Consider the following 22,965-nt stretch of genomic DNA (forward strand, 5'->3'; position numbering starts at 1 on the left):
AAAAATTTTAAACAATTAAAAAAATGAATGTAACAGTTAAAAACAGTGACATATGATATCACCATAACATGATAATCCAAGATGTTCTTAGAGAACATTTATTTTCATTTGAGAAACAAGAAATATTATAAATATATTTATAATAATAAAAGTAGTAATTTTGCAAACTTTTTCTTCTGTTCCAAACTTTATATATAATGAATCTGAACTTTAGGATTTATAATATTTACTTTCTCTTCATAAGCGGCTACACAAGTTTTTGATACTAATTGTTCTTTCATTCTTTCAGAACAGCTCGATTGGCAATATTCAGAAAATTCTTTAAATTTAATATGTAATTCTTTTTTGCCTCCATCAGGCCCTGCAATAAACTCACATTTTAGCTTCCGTATTTTGCCTCGTATACAGCATTCCAAATACCTGTGAAAATTAATTTATCTTTTCAATGAACAATAAAAGAGAAGTAAGATAGTTACTACAATTTATAATTTAATATAAATGATTTCTCATATTTCCCCAAAAGGAAACAATTGAAAAGTCAACAAAATACACCAAATAAAGAAATTTTAGTTTAATTTAATAATCAAATGGAACTTCTTCCTTTTTTATGTATTAGTTTTTATACAAAATTACCTATAATCACTTGCATAAAAACTATTTAGTTCTTCAATTTTAATACCACATTCTTCCCTTAAAATTCCAGTAATAAATACATCATCAATCCAGAAAAAGTTTTCAAACTTTTCGCTTGCACGAACTAATAATTGTGCAACTTTCAAGTTTGTTATATAAAACCAACCTGAGAGAAAATCAGGATAAACATCGTCTGAAAAATCTTCATCAGTAACAAACCATTTATTATTTGATGTTCGTATTGGTTTCATTTTCCTTAAAACATATCCATATATAGCATTTTCCTTTTGCATTGCCTTTTTTTGTAAAAGTTCTAGCGTTTCAAAAATATTTAGTACAATATCATTGTCAGTTTTTATTAGGAAAGTAGACCTACAATTACTTGATGCCCATCTTAAGCCCATTAAATGTTTTAACGTAAGGTTTTTATAATTTTCTAAGAAATCTCCTTGCAACAAATCATTATACATCTGTGATTCTTTTAAAATGTATTTCAATATATTTTTTTCTTTAGGCATTCCTAATAAAAATATCCTCGTGACATTCAAAGTTCTTAACATTACACTTGGATATGCACGTCTCAATGCTGTTCTGTATAAAGGATTATCTGCAGAGGACATAATGATCCAAACAATGAAGTTAGGATCACACTTTGGTTCAATGATAAATTTTATAATTGTGGAATTTTTATTTGCGTAACTTGCATTCTGTGAATACTTTAATTCTGATTTTGTATTATTTACAGTATCTGTTTTTAATATAATTAATAATGAGATGAGTATCGTACAAAGTACTATAAAAATGAACTTTTTTTTCATATTTCTGAAAATTATTTACTGTACCATCTGTCTCATTTGATCTAGGTAAAGCATACACACACACGCGCGCGCGCGCGCGCGCACACATGTTATCACATTTATGCAATCATTAATATCGTTCAACAATTATACCTATTGATATTGATACAATTAGTATTTGTTCTTAATTTGTATAGTCATATGGTTTGGATAATACTTCGTATTATTTCCTTCTCCTCATAGAAAAATGTGGTAATTGTTCGGAATCATACCAACCTCACCAATTTCAATGATTTTTGAATATATTACCGGGGGCATGATTCTGAACAACTACTTTTTATACATATAACAGCCGCTCGACCTTAGTTTCCGAGATATGTGCAAAGAAACTACCGGTATCACTACAATTCTGCCTATAGTTGTGCGTTCATGGTAGTATATAAGTGTATGTACCGAATCGGTTATGGGCTCGTAATGATTACAGGCAGAATTCATTGTAGTGGTACCGACAGTTTTTCGTGAATATGTATCTTAGAAACTAAGTCCGAACGACGGTACATGCATAGAAGAGGGTGGTATAATCCTGAACAATTGCCAAAAATATGTAATTTTGTTTTTACACTTTATTTCTCTTATAATAATTGCTGAACTGGAATAAGAGATATACTGATCGTAATGTTTTTTATTGCAACAATTAAGAATGACATATAAGATTATATATGTGTAACTTTATTATCATATTTACATTATATTACACTACTACATTACTGCTTATTACTATGTATAGAAGCGTAACATTCATTAGCTTTTATTTTTAATTATGGTACTAGTACTTTATTGGTTTTGTACGTTTAAGATCATGTCATTTTGTATATAAAAAAATTTTATATAAAATATAATAAAAAAACACGTTTTTTAATAGTAAAAAAAGTATAACATTCTAATTACTTTTATACACAACAATTGCGTCACATATTGAAAGATATTAGTGGTTTTGCTACACATCCAAATACGTATGTACATATAACAATCTTATTGTTGTCATTAACAGATTTTATTACCCTCATTATTAAGCATATTGAAATATGTTGTGAAGTATACCTCTGTTGTGGCATATTAAAAAATCCATAAAATAATGATAGTAAGGTATTTTGAAAACCAGAAAATTACGAAACATTTTTAATTGTATTTTTTATTGAAGAACTACTTAATATTTGTTAACTATCGATTTTGATGCTTAGGCTGAATACAATTTCTATAATCATCGCAATAAGTCATAGGTAAGTATCTCACTAATCTTTTTTAGAGTTAATATTTTATATGACTTAAAATCCTAATGTGCACGCGCGCGCGCGCACACACACACACAAAGTTTATCATAATAAAATTCAATTATTATCAGGGAAAACCTGTACGAAACATATTTCTTCATAAGAAATTATGCTAGTTGCTACTATTATTAAGAAAGCAACAAGGAGACAAAAACAGATAAGAACTTTTCATCTTTTGAGATATATTTGACACGATTTTTAAATATCTTTTTAATATTATTTGTAAAGTACATTTTAAATATATTTGGTACAAAATGTGATAGTTTTAATGTGTAAAAAATATTGATCTCTAATTCACATCGTTCTTAATCTGACTGAATTTATGATTGTAGATATCCCCTGAAATAATATGCATTATTAGAATTATGTATTAATTTTTATATCCAAATCCTATAATATCCAAATTATTTTATATTTATCAAATTTTTATTACATTTCATTTAATGAAGTGTAAATAAAGTAAAACTAATAGTAAATATTGCCTTCGATAAGGAATTTCTTATTTTGTTATAAATTGTAATATATAATATAAAAAAAACTTACGGTAGCTTCATCCTCATGAAAATCCAACAGGTAATAAACGACACAATAACACTAATAAATCCAACACATATTAAAAGAACTCTGTTGAGTTTAGGCGTTGATGGACTATGTGTTTGGTCTAATAGTATAAAGCCAATTCCACCTGAAGTAAAGAGGAAACTGGATGCCAGTCCTTCCATAATATATTGCCCATTTACACGGTATGGCATGAATGCCACCTATAAAAAATAAATACATAATCACAACAAAGCGACAATTATGTGTTAATACAAAACTTTTAATATAAAATTACTCCATTTACTTACAGGTCTTACATGACCGTGTTCATCTGTTGTTGATCCTACACTAGGTGGTTCCACAATTACGTCATATATTATACCTTTAAACAGATGTATCATCGAAATATAAATAATACTTACTTTTATTTCATTGAAAAAATTTATAAAAAGAAAAAAAAACTTATATTTTATACAATTCTAACCTCCAGTTACTAGAAAATATGACAAAAGTATAAGCGAGAAAACTACCATAGCGCTAGGTTTCACAAACCATGATGGTTTTTTTAATTTTAAGTTCGGTACTTCTAATGCTAAAAATGGTAAACGGTATATATATTCCATATTTATAACAAAATTGGGATATTATATGCGGTAGAACATTCCCATCGACCCCTTTGCAAAACAACTTCCACGTTTGCTATGTATTACATTTAATAGATGGCAGTGTGGCATAAAGGAATACGAAAAGTTGTTGGTTTACGCAAATTTTGTAATTCACAAAGCTTTCATAAATTAGAAATGTTCTTAGAAAGCAAATGTTCTAATAAATTTATACAAATTATTCTATTTTCAATATAATTATCAAGAATATGTCTATTTATGTAACAAAATATCTTACCCATTTTAATATTTCTATTGTTTCCTTGTCATATTTTCTCATATGGTGCGTGATTTTAATCTCGTTTTATACATAAGTAAATTTATATAGACCAGCCAACAAATTATAAGTAACTTTTTCATCTAATTCCGTATATGTACATATTTACATTTAAAGATGGACGACCGTGCATCCACATGTGACAGTATAATTAGAATAGAAATATGGATGACAGACTCATGCTCCCTAACCTAGTTGGACTCGAATAAAATAATTTTCATTAGGTCGAGGTATCAATCCTAAAGTATTTTATCCTCAAAATATATAAATTCAATTTCAATATAAACATACACACTGTGATATAAGTAAAAGTATAGTTACACTAGTTTACAAATTTCATGGTGTTAAGTGTTCGTGTTTGATTAACTTTAAGCAGTTGCAAATAATATAAGTTAGCCATGCAAGAGAATACACGTGTATTACCACGAATTTTTACTGCAATACAAAATGTAGATATAGGAATTTTAGCTGTGTGTCCTCACAAAGAAATACGGCCAATTCTACCGTGTTTAGTTCGAATGAGTCTTATATCTCCGTTAGATGTAACAAAAGAATGTGTAGAACAAAGAAAGCAAGTCCTGTCAATTTTATCTGGTATTGAATCAGTGAATTCAATAATTGCGCTGCTTTCTATTGACTTTCATGCATTGGAAACGGATGTTCGAAAAGAACAACAATTAAGGTTAGTTATATTGTTGACATGTATGTTTTATCATCTAATATCAAGAATATTATGAAATATGTAAAGTATACTTATAAAAATGATAAACTTCTTTTTATAGACAAAAGATGGGAAGCTTGCAAAGGGATAGTGTACTTGCTCAGTCACTGCAAAGCGGTCTTGCTCTAGAATTTGAGCGCAGTGAATCTACTAGGAGAATTAGATTAGTCCTAAGTGAACTGTTATATATAGCTTCTCAAGTACAGGAGCAACAGAAAAATCAGGAATTTCAAATTAAACAATCTGATTTATTTGATAATGCAGTTTATATGGAAGAGATTAGTTATGTGATTTGTGTAGCACTATCAGAATTACCAACAGTTTTATCAATATTGGATATTACAGAAACATTATTACATGTTAAATATGGTCCAGAAATAATTTGTTGGATAGTTGCTAATATCCCTGATAGTTTCTCCGAAGTTTGTGCACATTTGATAAGTAATGGAGAAAGGCAAGAAGAATCGGCATTAGGTAGGATTAGAACAATGGCTTTGACAATGTTATGTCAAATGAATCCAAGTCAAGCGTTAGCAATAAGAGCCAAGTGTGTGGAACTATGTAGAATGCCTGCCTTAGCAATTACATTAAGCTTGGAACATGAAAATATCAATAATACACTGGCAGAAAGTGATATAGTTGCCTTTGTATCAGGATTATTGCTTGGCAGTGATCAACAAGTAAGAACATGGATTGCAATGTTTATTAGAAATGGTCAAAAACGTAAATGGGAATCTCATACAGCGTTACAATGTTTAAGAGAAGAACTGCTAAAACGATTGCAAGCAATAACATCTCAAAATGCTGGTCAACTACCAGAAAGTCAGGTTGTTCAAGCTAGTGCATTGTTGCGTCTTTATTGCGCATTAAGGGGTATTGGAGGTATTAAATTTCAAGATGATGAAGTAGCAATGATAGTGCAGTTGTTGACATCTCATCCTCCTCCATCACCGGCTGGTGTGAGATTTGTCTCTTTAGGCCTCTGTATGCTTATCGCGTGTTCTTCATTAATAGGCCATCATAATCTTGAAAAGCGAAGCATAGAATGGGTGCAATGGCTTGTACGTGAAGAAGCCTATTTTGAAAGTGCTAGTGGTGTGACAGCAAGTTTTGGAGAAATGTTGCTTTTGATGGCAATACATTTTCATAGCAATCAACTATCAGCTATTTGTGAACTCGTATGTGCAACTTTGGGGATGAAAATACCAATTAGACCAAATAATTTAACTAGAATGAAGCAAATTTTTATGCAAGAGATATTCACTGAACAAGTTGTCACTTCTCACGCTGTAAAAGTACCAGTAACAGCTAATTTAAATGCAAATATCCCAGGATTTTTGCCTGTACACTGTATTCACCAATTGTTGAAGTCAAGAGCATTTGCTAAACATCGAGTGCCAATAAAAAATTGGATTTACAAACAAATTTGTAACAGTGTACCACCATTGCATCCGGTTCTTCCTGCTTTAGTCGAAGTATATGTCAATTCAATTTTGGTGACAAATAATAAAACATCAGAACACACAAACAAACCAATTACTGAAGATGAAATTAGAAGAGTATTTCAAAATAGCGTTTTCGGGGCAAATTTTGATTTTAAGAATATCAACAGCGTCCCCAAGACTGAAACAGATAATATGGATATCGATATATCGAAGCCTTCTCTTACATCACAATTACTATTGCTATATTACTTATTACTGTATGAAGATGTCAGATTATCTAATATGCATACCTTTATATCACAAGATAGAAAAGTTAAATCATATTCAACTGAATTTTTATCAGAGCTACCAATAAAATACCTACTTCAGCTGGTTCAAAGAGATCAGATGAATTATGCTGGATTATTTTCTCCTCTTCTCAGATTACTAGCAACACATTTCCCCCATCTTTCATTAGTAGATGATTGGCTTGATAATGAAATGATCAACATTGATTCTACAGTAACAAATTATGAGAATGTAAAAATTACTGATATCATGATAATTGAAACATTTTCACATATCCAAACATGTCCTTCAAGAACAGGAAGACTTTTAAGACAATTAATGTCGATGAAGCCAACTGACATTTGGCCGCATGCCGAAGTTATAATTCATTATTTCAAAGCAACTGTAAGTCCAAGAGTTCCTAGGTACATTCAAGGTAATAATTTATTTCAATTAAATAAAATATTAATATTAATACTTTTATTAATATTTTGAAAAAATAATTTTTTTCATTTATCATAATTTTTTAGAATTATATAAACAAGTATGGCTTAGGTTAAATACAGTACTACCAAGATGCTTATGGGTTTTATCAATAAATGCTTTATTAATAGAAAATTCTCTTGTAAAAAATGTTTTTTTAACACAAGAAAATATTGTGTTAGATCCTTTACAAGTATTGAGATGTGATACAAGAGTTTTTAGATGTGCTCCAATTTTGTCTGTTATTTTAAGGTAAAAAAGAGATTGAGTAAGTCTTTAAATATTTAACGTTCAATTACTTATTATCGATTGGTACTTCATTGGTACAAATATTTTTAGAATTCTACAAGCTGCATTAGCAGCTTCCCGATCTCAGTTATCTAGACATATACAAGACAAACCATTGATAGAAAAGATTGGTCAGTTATCAAGTGAAGCTGAAAGAGAAGATTTAAGAACAGCATTAGTGGCAGGACAAGAAAGCGCGGCTGTTCAAATATTATTAGAAGCATGTTTGGAGACAGCAGAAGATAGAGAAACACCCGGACAGATGTGGTCATTGAGAGAAATACAAAGTATAATCTGTTCATATTTGCATCAAGTCTTCATAGCAGACCCATCGTTGGCTAAATTGGTTCATTTTCAAGTATGTATAACCAAATTTGCTTATTTTTATTTTTACTTATTAAAATATTAAGTATTGAATATTAATTACTGACATATCATTATCATAACACACACACACACACACACACACGACGACGACGACGACGACGACGACGACGACGACGACGACGACGACGACCATGTATACATTACACATATAATATTACCTACTTTATCTCTATCTTAGTACTAAATTCATTAACTTAACCTAAGCTTAAAATTAATCTTAATCTTGCCCTACCTACAATTAATATATTATTAATCAATTATGCTAACTTATTATTTATTTTCTTTTGACTAACCACTTTAAGCTACATCTATCCATCTCTCTTTTCTCACCCCCCATCCTCTCCATTCTCTTCTCTTTCAAATTCTAAATCTACTCTTCCTCCTCATCCTCCTTTTCCAATATTCTCTCTACATTATCCTGCCAAACCCTTGAATCTGTCTTATACCCTCCACGTAACTCCCACACACGCTCCCTTGTCTGCATCTTTGCTCCATTTAACATGCGTTCCTTTTTCTCTTTCCTTAACCACTATTTCCCATCTCTAACCTCGCTGCCTAGTCTGAACTTCACTATTCTTTCCACCCCCCCCCTCTCACTCTTTGTCTCTCTCTCCCCGCTCCCTTCCTTCATTCTTCAAGTATTTTGGTACTTCTTTCTTACCTTTAATACCTTACATACCATCTCTTGTATCTGGATTCCAATTAAAATTTCTTTTCTCTTTCTAACTTCTCCATTTCTCTCTCTACTCTCTCTAGCCTTTCCCTCTCCCCATTCTCCCCTTCTTCATTCACCCACATAGCACTTTTCATTTTCTTCCATGCAATCTTTCTTTCCCCCATATATCTATCCTTTCCACTACCCGCTTCTTCTCTACTTCTGACCTCCTCCAGACATATTCTTGTCAAATCTCTACCCTGCTCTCTCTTCAGCCTTTCTTCAAACCTCCATGCCAAACATTCTTGCTCTCAATCTCATCTTGTCTCCTTTTAACTTTCTTCTTATTAAATATCCTGGCGCTTTTCATTCCACTCTAGCCATACACCTCTCGTGTAAGCTCGTTACCTCTGTTCTCTTCTTCCACCTCTGTACCTTTGCTGCATATCCTGTTATCATCCAAACCAAATTATCGTACAATTATATTCTTTTTGACTAGCTCTTTTCGAATGTCCCCTTTTCCAGCAAATCTCCCTCCCCTCCCCCCTCTTCGCATACTTGCCTCGTTATCACCTTTCCTAACACGAACACCTAATCCTTTCTCTAACACGAACTTCCTGCCTACCGTTCCTTATGATCCCATAACCCAAATATATCTCTCACCTCCTCTAATTCTTCCTGTTTCCATTTCCATTTCTCCTCCTTCATTTTTCTATCCTTTGCCTTGAATTTCGTCACCTTTGATTTTCTCGCATTTAGAGTCAGGTTCTTTCCTCTGAAATAAATCCAGACTTTCAATCAGTTCTGTTATCTCTCCCTCGTCCGCTACATATTCTTCCATATTTCTAAAAATAATAGAAATATCAAACAATCGATACGGTGAAAGTTATATACTCTGTATAATATATATCATAAACTATATAAATATTTAATTTGTAGTAATTTAGTATTACCTTTAATTATAGGGTTATCCAAGAGAGCTGTTACCCATTACAGTTACTGGTATTCCATCTATGCATATTTGTCTTGATTGGATTCCTGAATTACTGTCACAGCCGGAACCAGAAAAACAAATATTTGCTGTAGATTTAGCTTCACATCTTGCAATTCAGTATGCTTTACCAAAAGCTTTAAGTGTTTCTCGTTTAGCCATCAACACTTTGATAACACTTCTAGGTGTATTATCTGCTAAAGATCGAGTAATTTTATTTATGCCAGTGCTATCAGCATTAACGCGTATATGTTTAGCTTTTCCACCACTAGCTGAGGATACAACAAGTTTGTTGTTACAACTTGGTAGAGTTAATTCTGCACAAGCAGCATTAGGAGATAAATCTGCAGATATTTTATGTCAAGAAGTTAATGAAACCTTTTGTTTGTTATTACAAAAAGCAATATTACAATCACAAGTATATTGAAATATTATTCTTAATTTCTTTATACCGATACTGAAACCAATGTTTGATCGTATTACAGTAGAATATTAATTATCCAAACTGTTCTAAGTATGTATCTACAGGGTGTCATATACAGGGTGTCCCATCTAACTATGCCACCCTTAATTATTTTCTTATTTGTCACAAAACAGAAAAATGTTTCATGAGTATTGCATCGTATCGGAGTATATTAGGCTCTGAGTGTGGAAATCACCACAAGCTCATATCTTGTGAGATTTTATTAATAGTAACGTTTTTCTAAGCTGATCATCTCATATTTTCTTTCCCTGTTTTTCTATTTTCTTTTTTCTTCTTTTTTTTTTTCACACCATTAACCCCTTGGCCTATAACCACGAGCGAGACTCGTGGTAAAGAATTTGTGCCATAAGCGAAAACCACGAGTCTAAAAACACTACTAAAACACGTCTTAAAAACACTTATTTGTCCTGAAACGTTGTTTATTATTTCACAATTCCTTTTGTAGCCCCTAAATATACGTGTCGTAAGAAGTATACATCTTGCAATGTTCAGTTCGAGCACACGGCTGAACAGATGAATGGCACGGCACGCGACCGAACTTCTTGCTTACTTTATGGCTCGCGCGATCGGCAAATAGCATATAGGCCAAGGGGTTAAAAAGGTGAGATCAAAACGCATCTGATTATGGCACATACCATGATTTTGAAATGACCTGAACCGAAAATTTGGCAAGTAAATAACTGAGGTGAAAGCTCACGGAAAATTAATTACAGAAACAAAATAAACACTTTAATCGATTAAACTTCGTTTCGGGGAATCACCTTGTTTTTTTAGCTTTTTTGATGACATTGCAGAAAAGCTTTCGTTCGCACCTTTGATTCGAATGATTTTGAAATATATTATAGAAATCAACATTTTAAACAATATTTCCTTATACATATAGTAGACGGTATGATATTGCTTAGTTTTCGAGATACTCGTAAACTACAGTGTTGGTACCATTACAGTGAATTATATGCGTATAAACGCGCATCCGTAGCACAGTTTTATCAGGCCGTATCAGGATATATGTTAGTAATGTTTGCTGGCGGCCGAATGAAATAACATGTAACACAAGTCTAACTTTTATCTTTTGTTTATAGTTGATATAGATTTCGGTTAGGTATCACTTTATCTGACCATCGTGAGGCATCCGTGAAGCATTATTCCTATGTCCATGTTGATACTTATCTGCTTTCACCATTAGTATCCATCTCTAAACCCCATCTTTAAAGATTTTAATAATTTGGTTACGATTCAAGATTATTAAAAACTTTTATAAACGCGAAAATGATTTGTAATTTTTATTATTAACTCTAATTAATGTCGTTAATGAATTAATTCGTATTATTTTTGATTAAATTGGTAGTAATATATTATTAATTTGATATGTCCATTCATATGTTTATTAAATTATTGTTCATATTTAGGTTACATGAAATAGGGATTTAATTATTCTACTACTATTTCTACTATAGCACATTATTATTTTCTATAAGAATACGTACGATCAATATTAAATTGTTTTTGTTAAAATAAATCTAATAAATAATTTACACTCTAATTTTAATTTTAACTAGATTTTACGGTATGTCGCGTAAAGAAGATAGGTTAAACTTAAAAAATTATTGTAATACGTATCTTCTTTCAGTACAATTTTTATTTTATTGTATTTTATATAAATTGTTATTTTGAAATACGTTAGGAAAGGTAATTCGTATTCACTCTATATAATTGTAGTTCCATGATAAAACTAGTCCTCGTACTTACGTTTGTTGGCTACATGAAGCAATACTAAGAAGTTTTTATTATTTAGTGACGATTCGAATGTCATAAATTTAAGTTTATGTACAAAGTTTGCCTGAATGAAACAGTATTAAATGTTATTGGAATAAATACGATATACAAGCATGATGGAGGCTGAAACTGTTGGTAATCTCGTTCAAAAGATGATTATTTCACTTTTTGGGGAACAAAAACCAGGTATGAAACATAATTTCTAGCTTTCTCCTACAATCGGAAAATATTTTACTAAATAACATCAATTATAAACCAAATATTTCTTACTTTTACTTGTACACCTTTTCAGTTTATTTGGCCCTTTTTCTATGTGTACAAGGTGTTTCTACTCTATTTTTTACTTTCATTTTGTTTTCCCACTAACTCAAACTAAAGTAAGACAAAAATATAGGTATTTTCGCGCTATTATTACAAACAAGAATAGATCCTATAATTATACAACAAAATTAAAAGTTGCTGTATAAATGTAAACAAACGACTGAAAATTAAAATTTTATTTGTTTATTAAGAATGAAATGGCAAATCCTGTAATCAAATAATAATAAACTTTATGTATTAAGTGCAAATATTTCATTAATGAAACTGTAAGAATCTTTCGAAGAAACATACGTTTTGAATCAATGATTTTAGAAATAATTAGGAAGTGGATGCGCTTCTGCCTTGGATTATTGTCATCAACCCAAGGAGTAGAAACATTACAAGAAGATGAAATTACTGTAGGAAGTCAAATAAGGGAAAAGTTATCAGTATGTGATGCAGCACAGTTTGATAAATTATATAATGAATTAAGATCTGGGGTATGATATAAATATAATTTTTTAAAATTTAATCATTTATCTACTTCTTTATACAGTTATAAAATATTTGATAATTGTATCATGACAGTTTTAAGAAAATTGTTTATATTGTTAAAAATGACAGGTCACCATTTATATATATTTATATATGTTTAGTCATTGAAGAACAGAGCACAAATCCTGATATTTTTGTTAAACATGTGCCAATCAGCAGAGCAGTTAAGGGATAGAGTTTTCTCAGCTCCTGATTTGAAATTAGGTTTATGCTCATCTTCTGCATCAACTAGTGGTAAGCAATATATTTTTGCAACCTAGATCTACTTTTATTTTCTAACTAGCTTAAAATTTTAATGCAATTTAGAATATTTAATATTTAATATACTTTGTTATTTAGGACAATCATCTGAAATTTCTGCACCACCACAAATTGTATCTATAAATAACACAGACAAAAATACAAGAGATTTTTTAACCAGTTCTAATAAAATATATGGAGAAGAGTATATTTCAGAAGATATATTGGTTCAGGATCTTATATATTCTTTCCTAGGTATTGAAGGAAAGATATTAAAGTTAGACTCCAATTATGGTTTCCAAATAGATCCAATGATTAGCATCGATAGGCCACGGAAACAAGCTACATTGAGATTAAGTGAACTTGGATATCTACATAACATAATTCAAAAAGGTTTAGAAAGAATGTCGGTTGCTTCGAGTGGCCAAGTGGCTGATAGTTTTATTGCATCGTTACATTCTGAGTTATCGGAATATTACAGGTTTATAGCCCTTATTCAAGAAGAAGTGAGCAGGTATTGATAAAAACATAATATGATGACATATAATATTCTATCAGTTTATTATAAATAATAATGCGTTTAAATGTGTAATAGAGTTCAATCTGAATCAGGAATATACAGAGTTACACTGTCCCATTTGCATCTTTGGGCATATGATCCTTTAGAAACTTTAAAATGGCTAGCAGGTATAGTAAGAGCTTGTCAAGGACAAAAAGGCGGTGCATTAGCTTCTGCAGTATATGAATTTAGTAACCATGGTGATGCCAGTGTGAAAAAATTAGTTAAAAGGATTTTACAGAGTGTTTGTGATCCTCTGTACAATATGTTGATAAGATGGATTGCAGACGGTGAATTAGATGATCCGTATAGAGAATTTTTCATTGAAGCTTGTGCTGATATTACTGGAGAGAGAATGTGGCATGAGAAATATCAAGTTCGCAATAATATGTTACCATCTTTTATTACAAAAATGCAAGCTAGAAAAATTTTAGGAACAGGGAAAAGTATTAACTTTTTGCGTGAAGTGTGTAAGGATTTTACCCCATGGCAAGGAAAACATACAAAAATGTTCAAAAATTTCAGTGAGGAATATAAAGGTAATTATATGTAATAATTAAAACCTTGCTAAATAAATACATAAATTTCGATACATTTACTCATACCTTTGTATATACATATCCGTATGTATCTTTTGCAACAAAACTATGAAACATATATGATTTTAGCGAATATTATAATACAATTATACAGTTTTATGAAATTGCCAAAGCGAAGCGTAAATTAGAATTGCTTAATGAGGATATATATTTTGTTTATAACAACTCCGATAATTTCGATTGAAGTAGATATTATTTAGGATTGCAGATCTTGCGCAGAAAAGAAGCGTAACAGCATTACATGACAAAATAAATTTTATTTACTTGTTAATAATATACAATAGTACAATCTCCTGTAGTTTTAATAATTTGAAAATCATTTAACTTATAAATGAAAGACAATTTTTTGAAATTTCCTTGCATGTTTCCTAGTTTTCTCTATGAAATGTATGTACATTTTTCTGCAAAATTTACATGTTGTTTAGTTGACGTTCTTTTCGATATGGATCCCGATGGTCGATTACAAACGATGATGGACACAGCTTATAAAGAAACTTCAACTAGAGTAGTTGAAGTGTTAACAAAGCAGTATCACCTCATGGAACATTTACATGCAATCAAAGGTTATCTGTTATTAGGACAAGGAAACTTCATTCAATATCTTATGCATTTATTAGAGTAAATAATATTATCTTTTATTATTCTTCCTATTATTTCTGATCTTTGAATTATTTTTTATTAATGTATTTTATATTGTAGACCAGAATTAGATAAACCAGCCAGTTCTGTATATCCACACAACATCTCTTCTATTTTGGAAACTGGAATAAGAGCGACTGTTACAAAGATAGATGATTTAGATATACATAGGCGACTTGATGTAAGATTATTAGCACCTTCGGAAAATGAAAGGGGATGGGATGTTTTTATTTTGGATTATAATGTAGGAGGTCCTATTGGAACGGTAAGTATGAAAATAATTTGTATCTTTTAAGAACAGACGTTACATTTAGTAATCAGTACTAACAATAAATTATGTATAAATAGAGAGTATTTTAAATTTGCTTGAGAACTTATAAAAATATTCTTTGGTTATTCTTAAAAATCTCGGTGTTGAAATATCATTTTTTTATAACAACAAAACGAATAAGAGTATTTTATCTGTTTAGATTTTAGAACCTTGTAGGCAAATATATCAAACTGTATTTTTTGCTTTATGGAGGGCAAAAAGAATGGAATCTATATTATCTGCGATTTGGAAACGTCAAATAACTTCAGCAAAGATGTTCCGTAAAATGCCTGAAGTATTGCCAATTCAAACTCACATTCATTTAATTACAAGTAGTATGGTTCATTTGGTTCATCAAATGCAATATTTTTTCTTATTTGAGGTAAGATAGAATATTTTAATTTTGGTTTTAATTAACTGCTTTAATTAATTTAAAATGTTAAGAGTATTAACAAATTTTAAGGTAATCGAGTGTTCTTGGGATGCATTTGCAAAACAATTAGCACAAGCAGCATCATTGGATGATATTATCACAGCGCATACTCATTTCATAGATGCTGTAAGACGTGGTACACTGTTAGATGAAAGATCACAGGTGAGCACGCATATAACTTTTTAAGAAATTATTGTCTTATTGTAATTCTCTTCTATGCCACATAATTTTCCCTGTTATTGACGTACCTTATATAGAAATATTTGCTCGGATTAATTGTAATAAATTTACAATTGACATTTCTGATATAAAACAAACAAATATATGTATAATATGTAAATGCTACTTTCGACAGGAACTTATGGATCACTTACGTTCCGTATATGGCCCAATTTTAGACTTGCAAAATCTTGAAGAAACGTTTCTTACACGTGCAACACACGAGTACGAGGAACGATTAAAAGATAACAATACGTTAAATGTAACTCTAGCAATGTCAAATCGGTTAGATTTGTCAGAAACTAATGATGCAGAAATTACCAAACGTCAAGCCGCATTTTCGAAATATTTAAACACACTTTCAATTCAGCTTAGATTGCTTTCGAGAACATATCAGGTAATATATCATTTATATTATTAATTACAAATATTTCTTTTTATTTCTTTATCGTCAAATTAGGTCCAAGTATAGTGGTTCTTAAGCTAGATATAAGCTTATATAATAGCATATAAAATCATGAAATTACGTACACTTTCACTTCTTTCTTACTTATTATAACAAGAAACGTTCAATTTCTTTTACTTAAACATAATTTTATTAAAAAATTTTCTTTTAACAGGATAGAGTGAAAAAGTTCCTTATAATGCTTGCATCAGCCGAAGATGTGTCTTTACAGTTGTTAAGTGTACGTTTAGACTTTAATGAATATTATAAAAGTAAAGATAGTCGTCTTGTTGTGCCATTAACATATTTGCACCGTAGACAAAGTGACCAAAGCTATCTTAATTGTAAATAATAAGTAAAAAATTTATCATCGCTAATTATAAACATAATTTAAATATGTTATTTTTTTAATAAAAATTGTCTAAATAAAAATTTATTTATGTTAATCTTCCCATATATTATTTTGTCTATGTATCTTTAATCTTTTAAATATACAAGAATCAGCTATAAAATACTTTATTTTCTTCTCTATTCGAATATTTTATAAAGTTATCTAAGTAGCAGAAGATTATCAAAATGAAATAGTTACTATCGACAAATGTGTCTTAATCATTCTGATAATTCAGGAAAGACAATCATGATTTTTCTAATTTTCTTTTTATCTTGAACATAAGATTTTACACAATCACAAAATGTTTAATGTTTTAGCGTTTTACAAACAGTTGCATATAATTAAGGGATTTCCCAAATAAAGATTTGATATTTCAGGATTAAGGATAGGATTAATCTATGCAATTACCAACAGTAAAGTATAAACATCACTAGGAAAAAGTAAATCATATAAACGGTACCACTATAGTGAATTCTGCCTATAGTATTGCGTCTGTGGCAATGCATGCGCTAGTTTGGTTGTCGGACGTATGTAACTAGACGAGATAAATAATATACAGAAAGATATCAATATGTATACATATGTATTTTTATGTACATAAAAAATATACAGATGTATCTCAATCTCACAACATTTGCTAATTAATTCCTCATAAAATCACACATTGTAAAACTGAATCTTGCCAAAAGTTGCTAAAATTATGAAGTTTTTCATTTATTAAGTTTTGAGTTAGGAAAAGCAGAGCCAAGAATTGGGAAACAGCAAATATTATATCACTAGATAGGTATTATTCATATTTTTTTTTTTTTTGTTTTTGTTATTATTTAATTTGTACTTTACAATTTGTCCAGCTGGACAGTATTATTCATTACAATGACAATTATGAGAATAGAGATACGAAGATAGAGCGAGTATGCGTGTGCGAGATGAAAGGGTAATATAAGAATAGAAATAGAACGCTGAATAAACGCTAATAATGCATGCGCATATTCGTAGAGTAAATATGTATAGTCTGTTCAATGATTGAAACTTGAATATCATTAGTTGAGTGGTCAATAGTTGCAGCCGCAGCAATGAAATTCCCTTTAAATTTACTGCGTCGTTTCGTTGGACAGATTATACGCGAGTTATAATACTCGACGATCAACGAACGTCATCGGTATGCATGTTTGATCAGACGAGGACAGAAGGAGCCTCTACGCAGCGTTCTATCTCTATTCTCGTATCGTATCCACTTATAAGGATCCATAAGGACATCATCATACTCTATAGTAACATATGACTCACATATTCTTTCTTTCTGATCTTCTTATTTTCATGCACCCATCCACTTACACGGTAATATATGACTAACACATTTTACCCTTATACCTCTACAATTATAAATGGGATTCACCGCTTTTTTTAGTTGCAAAATATACATGAGTTGCAGGATTGAACGTTTCAACACAGAGTTTGATCATAAAGTGCTTTAAACAGTCGTTAAAACTTATTTAATTTTTTATTTCTGTACAGTTTAACTACAATGGATTTTCCAACAGATGAATTATTAAAAGAAGTTTTACAGTACCCAGCTGTACAAGATATGAAGGTTACCGCAAAATCCTGTGGAAAATATGCAATAATAGTCGGTGGATCGACGTTTCTTGGTGGTATAATTGCTGGACCTGTTGGACTTGCAGTGGGTAGTTATTTAATTATAATCTATTTTTTAATTATTTATTGTTTGGGTTGTACATAAAAATTATTCACTATGAAAATAAATTTCTATTTTTAGGTGGCATAGTTAGTAGTATTATATCAGCAGCTGTTGGATCTAATGAATTTAAATCTGTTCCATATATCATCTTGTACGAAACTACTTCGGTACAAAGAGAAAAACTAGCACTATTAATAGTTAAGTTCCTTAATTCAAGATGTATTTGGACTCTTAGAGATCTCTTATGTTTTAATAAGGAAGAATTGGCATTAGGGATAATACCTATAATAGTAAAATTTTTAACCGATGACATGCATTATTCAATAGCAAGCTGATTGTAGATTAGAAAGAGAGATCGCCCTGTATAGAGTTTATTGACCAATATAAAATATATAATTATTTTTGACAAGAATGAATATTTGTAATTGTTGAAGTAATTACTTCAAGAAAAACTTTAGATCTTTATTTATGTATATCCGCGACCTGGAGACCGCTATTACACAGAAAACAGAATTTAGTGAAACAAAAATATTCTAAATAAGGAGAGGTCCATATTATTGTGCCCTTGAATATAAATTATGTTTCGGGTTACAAGGTCTAAGAACAAAGGAACTAAGAAATAGATTCCTATTTATGTTCCTTGTAGCCTTTAGCAAGAGCTACAAGGTTAACTTTTTTGGTAATGTCCTTTTGCTATAAATATATGAACGTGCTCCCTATCGATTCTATTGTATTGTAACACTAAGAGAGCAAGGATCTGGATCAGCATAAACTTATACATTATACTTATACATTATATTTATACTTATACCTTTATTTATTTCAATATATTTTTCTATTACAAATTCATCCACTCGTTCTTCTATCAGCCAACCTCAACAATAATAAAGTACAGTGTAAAAAGAAAAATATATGTACGTCTTTAAGCAGTTTAAAATGTGTAAATTTATCTGTGTTTTCTTAAATCCTAAAATTTTCCGTACTCAAAAATACGAATGGTATCTAGTTTCAAATTTCGCGCTCGTTTTTCGCGTTTCGCGCATGTCCATTAAGTATATGTATAGTGCTGTGTTTTATGATTTTGCAATAACAATATTTATTGGGAATAGATCACTTTTATTTATCATTTATAAACTTTTATGTTTTTTTTTACATCTTAAGTGTATTAATACGTAAAAAATTGTTGGTGTTACATGTTGATGTCAAATTATAGTTAGGTTTCGTGACAAAAAGTTACTATTGAATTGGGTTCCAAGTATCCATTTGCGTATAAACTGTTCTTTTTTCTTCTTTCTTTGCAATATACATCATTATAATTGTGGAATTGAATTACTATAAATATTATAATAATATAAATACTGTATTAATTAATAAATATTAGTATATTAATTATTTTTTATGTGAGATACTTAAGTAACATAACACCAGATGACGTTGTTTCTCTTTCAGCATTAGATTGTCCCGTCTTTCAATTTCTTTCTATATGTGTATGGAGTAGACGAAGGTACGTTAAATTAGAAATGTTTAAAATTATTAATAAATTGCAATTATTCCAGCATCTGTTTAACTGATTATATATAATGTTCTGTTAAAATCTCTTAAAATGTTTAAAGTTGTTATAATACTCTTAATAGTAATATTTCAATATTTATAACATGAAAGAAGTTGCACACATGGCACGTTATAATAAACGTGGTTGTGTGTTCTCCAAGGAAATCGCGTGAACACAATTTTGTAGTTGTTACAAACATCATATATAATTTAATTTAACATCGTATACAATTCTGTAGAATTAATTATTTAAGAATTAAGGACCTTTTAAAGTACCATGAACGTTTCAAATGTCTAGTGACATTATATCGAACAAAAACGTGAAGTGCGGATGCTATAGTCCTATCTCTGTTTGCTTATTATCTTTTTGATATTTACGTTTCTTTATACCAAACTATTGGATATCGAGGATAATGAAAATATAGTGTTATTGAATAACTATTTTAGGACACGGTGTATACAAATTATTGGAAAACAAAAAATATAGGAGGTAGGTATATAATAAATATTTCCAATATATCACACGCAATTAGCGATAAACAGAGAGAGAAAATGAGTTATTAAATGTGTAATTGAACAAAGAAGGTTATCATATTATTGGGAAAACATTAATTACATTAATTAATGATTAGTAATACATTTTTTTCTTCTAATCATTATAAAAAACTATTTTAAAAGTAGATTATTGTCAAAATATAAATTATGTGACGTCTTGTAAGGTAAGTTTTTGGGACAGTATGTATGATATTTTTTCGGATTTTAAACCTTTTTGGCTTGTACAGCCTTAGCTTTCCTAAAAACTAAAAACTTACAGAAAAAATTATTTTGTAGATAAGAGAAATTTATAAAGGAAAGAGGAAGATCCAACATGCCACAGAACGAGTACATCGAGAGGCATCGTAAACTATATGGACGACGTTTAGATTATGAGGAAAGGAAAAGAAAAAGGGAGGCCCGTGAGCCTCATAAACGTGCGGAACGTGCTCGTACTTTACGTGGTATAAAAGCAAAGATTTTTAATAAAGAACGGAGAAATGAAAAGATCCAAATGAAAAAGAAGATTAAGTCTCATATGGTAAAGAAAGTGAAAGAAAAATCTTCCAATGTACCAGAAGGTGCACTACCTGTATATTTACTGGATCGTGATATTAAAAAAGATGCGAAAGTATTGTCAAATATGATAAAACAGAAACGTAAAGAAAAAGTTGGGAAATGGGATGTACCAATACCTAAAGTTAAAACACAGTCAGAATCTGAAGTCTTCAAAGTAATGAGAAGTGGAAAGTCTAAACGCAAATCTTGGAAAAGAATGGTAACAAAAGTGACATTTGTTGGTGAGAACTTTACTAGAAAACCACCAAAATTTGAAAGATTTATTAGACCAATGGCACTCCGTTTCAAAAAGGCACATGTAACTCATCCTGAATTAAAAGCCACATTTTGTTTACCTATTATTGGAGTTAAAAAGAATCCAAGTTCACCAATGTATACAAGCTTAGGTGTTATTACTAAAGGAACAATTATTGAAGTGAATATTTCAGAATTAGGTCTTGTAACTCAATCTGGAAAAGTAGTATGGGGAAAATATGCTCAAGTTACAAATAATCCTGAAAACGATGGCTGCATCAATGCTGTATTACTTGTATAAATTCCTTTTGTTGAATTATTGCACATTATGTATGCTGATAATATGTTTGTAATAAAAATTGTTTAAATGTAAATTGTTTGTTATTATGTTTTTTAAATATCTTTTCGAATAACCTTTAATCTTGAAGGCAGAACTTGAAACTATAAAAAACACGTAAATTTTTCGTATGTTTTGCAGTTATAAACGTTCACCATGCAGATATTTGTGAAGACTCTAACAGGCAAGACCATCACTCTTGAGGTCGAGGCATCGGATACTATCGAAAATGTTAAAGCAAAAATTCAGGATAAAGAAGGTAACAATCTATATTAAACACATATTTTAACACTTTGAGGACTGGAGACGCGAATTCGCGTCTTACATATTTCATGCGGTATGCTATGAAAATGTTAACTGCTGTTAAATAAAACAGTAAAAAAAAAAAAAAAGCAATGGATGCTATAAATAAAATGTTATAAATGTGTTTTTACATTAAATGCTTGAATAATACTATATCAATATATTAATATATTAAATATAATATTGGTCGTTTTGAATCTTTTCAATCACTCCAAATATACATGGTAATTCATGCTATATACTTCTCAGAGCGTACAGCCCTCAAAGCATTAAATATTTCTTAAATAATTTTTTAAAGAAATCTACGTTTAAATTTTAGGAATTCCTCCAGATCAACAAAGATTAATCTTTGCTGGAAAACAATTAGAGGATGGTAGAACATTATCAGATTATAACATTCAGAAGGAATCTACATTACACTTAGTGCTACGTTTAAGAGGTGGAGCTAAAAAACGCAAGAAGAAGAATTATTCAACCCCAAAGAAAATCAAGCATAAGAAGAAGAAGGTCAAGCTTGCTGTACTCAAATTTTATAAGGTATTTTAATAACTCTTTTAGCCTTAATTTAATGCATAGCTAAATAATGTATAACCAACTTGGTATTATATATATATATATATATATAGTAAAAATCATTAAGTTAAAGTTAATCCAACGACCTGCTAACTGAATATAACAATTCTCTAGAATTACAAACCTTCTAAAATGTTCCCTTTGTCTCTGCACTTTTAAGGCACTAAACCCTATTGTATAGGAGGTCACATTGAATTCATCTTGATAGCCGAGAACTAATTACGTGAACACCCTGTATATATTGCAATTTAATTGCATCATAAATGATTGGATGACTTGTTGCATTTGCTCTTGTTGAATGTATGATTGCTCGTAAAAAACTTGCGCGCGTTATAACTTTATATGTATTTTGAATCGGGTTTTGTAGATTTCAAAATAATACAATGATTGCAAAATACAGTTCTTTAAATAAAATTTAAACAAGTTTTAAACGAAGCGATTATGTTTATTATTTACTGTCAGTTGCAAAATTTTATTGCTCAAATTCATTAAATATTTTATTAAATAGGTGGATGAAAATGGAAAAATTCATCGTCTAAGAAGAGAATGTCCCATGGAACAATGTGGAGCAGGTGTTTTTATGGCTGCAATGGAAGACCGTCATTATTGTGGAAAATGCGGTTATACTCTTGTATTTAACAAGCCGGAAGATAAGTAAATTCAAAATATATGACTTCACTTAATTAAAGAAATTTCGTAAAGTAATTTCAATGCCTTATGTTATTCTG

The 22,965-nt window shown here is 30.2% G+C and overlaps 7 protein-coding genes and 1 long non-coding RNA gene across 11 annotated transcripts; 5 read left to right on the top strand and 3 right to left on the bottom strand.

Annotated features, from left to right (window-relative positions):
• Window positions 1–82: 82 nt before the first annotated feature.
• LOC132913330 (beta-1,3-galactosyltransferase 5) lies at window positions 83–1,542 on the bottom strand. The gene is made up of 2 exons (XM_060971595.1): window positions 634–1,542; window positions 83–420 (listed from the first exon to the last, which is right to left on the bottom strand). The coding sequence occupies exons 1-2, from the start codon at window positions 1,449–1,451 to the stop codon at window positions 189–191; spliced, it is 1,050 nt and encodes a 349-aa protein (XP_060827578.1). The 5' UTR covers window positions 1,452–1,542; the 3' UTR covers window positions 83–188.
• Window positions 1,543–2,926: 1,384 nt separating this feature from the next.
• Window positions 2,927–4,022, bottom strand: LOC132913334 (oligosaccharyltransferase complex subunit OSTC). The gene is made up of 4 exons (XM_060971600.1): window positions 3,786–4,022; window positions 3,610–3,683; window positions 3,305–3,522; window positions 2,927–3,100 (listed from the first exon to the last, which is right to left on the bottom strand). The coding sequence occupies exons 1-4, from the start codon at window positions 3,922–3,924 to the stop codon at window positions 3,082–3,084; spliced, it is 450 nt and encodes a 149-aa protein (XP_060827583.1). The 5' UTR covers window positions 3,925–4,022; the 3' UTR covers window positions 2,927–3,081.
• A 67-nt stretch (window positions 4,023–4,089) lies between these two features.
• LOC132913326 (integrator complex subunit 2) lies at window positions 4,090–10,033 on the top strand. Its single transcript, XM_060971588.1, has 5 exons — window positions 4,090–4,922; window positions 5,023–7,109; window positions 7,204–7,408; window positions 7,496–7,802; window positions 9,452–10,033. Exons 1-5 carry the CDS (start codon window positions 4,639–4,641, stop codon window positions 9,902–9,904), a joined length of 3,336 nt encoding a protein of 1,111 aa, XP_060827571.1. The 5' UTR covers window positions 4,090–4,638; the 3' UTR covers window positions 9,905–10,033.
• Window positions 7,254–9,579, bottom strand: LOC132913338 (uncharacterized). Its single transcript, XR_009659364.1, has 3 exons — window positions 9,440–9,579; window positions 9,150–9,331; window positions 7,254–8,935 (listed from the first exon to the last, which is right to left on the bottom strand). It is a non-coding gene; the product is annotated as an uncharacterized LOC132913338 (long non-coding RNA).
• Window positions 10,034–11,467: 1,434 nt separating the features above from the next.
• On the top strand, window positions 11,468–16,482 carry LOC132913327 (gamma-tubulin complex component 3 homolog). 2 transcript variants are annotated; one of them, XM_060971589.1, is made up of 11 exons: window positions 11,468–11,923; window positions 12,371–12,537; window positions 12,694–12,826; window positions 12,932–13,346; window positions 13,428–13,930; window positions 14,416–14,608; window positions 14,690–14,894; window positions 15,100–15,321; window positions 15,403–15,534; window positions 15,728–15,988; window positions 16,212–16,482. In XM_060971589.1, exons 1-11 carry the CDS (start codon window positions 11,851–11,853, stop codon window positions 16,386–16,388), a joined length of 2,481 nt encoding a protein of 826 aa, XP_060827572.1. In that variant the 5' UTR covers window positions 11,468–11,850; the 3' UTR covers window positions 16,389–16,482. The 2 variants fall into 2 exon arrangements, with proteins under 2 accessions (XP_060827572.1, XP_060827573.1); XM_060971590.1 differs by lacking the exon at window positions 11,468–11,923 and having other exon boundaries at window positions 12,401–12,537; window positions 12,662–12,826.
• Window positions 16,483–16,921: 439 nt separating this feature from the next.
• LOC132913335 (protein C19orf12 homolog) lies at window positions 16,922–18,667 on the top strand. 3 transcript variants are annotated; one of them, XM_060971601.1, is made up of 3 exons: window positions 16,922–17,586; window positions 17,943–18,112; window positions 18,205–18,667. In XM_060971601.1, exons 2-3 carry the CDS (start codon window positions 17,953–17,955, stop codon window positions 18,459–18,461), a joined length of 417 nt encoding a protein of 138 aa, XP_060827584.1. In that variant the 5' UTR covers window positions 16,922–17,586; window positions 17,943–17,952; the 3' UTR covers window positions 18,462–18,667. The 3 variants fall into 3 exon arrangements, with proteins under 3 accessions (XP_060827584.1, XP_060827587.1, XP_060827586.1); XM_060971604.1 differs by lacking the exon at window positions 16,922–17,586 and adding an exon at window positions 17,682–17,698; XM_060971603.1 differs by lacking the exon at window positions 16,922–17,586 and adding an exon at window positions 17,747–17,765.
• An 883-nt stretch (window positions 18,668–19,550) lies between these two features.
• Window positions 19,551–22,942, top strand: LOC132913333 (ubiquitin-ribosomal protein eS31 fusion protein). The gene is made up of 4 exons (XM_060971599.1): window positions 19,551–19,630; window positions 21,503–21,620; window positions 21,984–22,201; window positions 22,746–22,942. The coding sequence occupies exons 2-4, from the start codon at window positions 21,518–21,520 to the stop codon at window positions 22,893–22,895; spliced, it is 471 nt and encodes a 156-aa protein (XP_060827582.1). The 5' UTR covers window positions 19,551–19,630; window positions 21,503–21,517; the 3' UTR covers window positions 22,896–22,942.
• Window positions 19,580–21,398, top strand: LOC132913332 (ribosome biogenesis protein NSA2 homolog). Its single transcript, XM_060971598.1, has 3 exons — window positions 19,580–19,630; window positions 19,976–20,167; window positions 20,509–21,398. The coding sequence occupies exon 3, from the start codon at window positions 20,546–20,548 to the stop codon at window positions 21,323–21,325; it is 780 nt and encodes a 259-aa protein (XP_060827581.1). The 5' UTR covers window positions 19,580–19,630; window positions 19,976–20,167; window positions 20,509–20,545; the 3' UTR covers window positions 21,326–21,398.
• Window positions 22,943–22,965: the final 23 nt, after the last annotated feature.

Source organism: Bombus pascuorum, chromosome 13 (assembly GCF_905332965.1).
Source record: "Bombus pascuorum chromosome 13, iyBomPasc1.1, whole genome shotgun sequence".
Lineage (NCBI taxonomy): Eukaryota > Metazoa > Arthropoda > Insecta > Hymenoptera > Apidae > Bombus > Bombus pascuorum.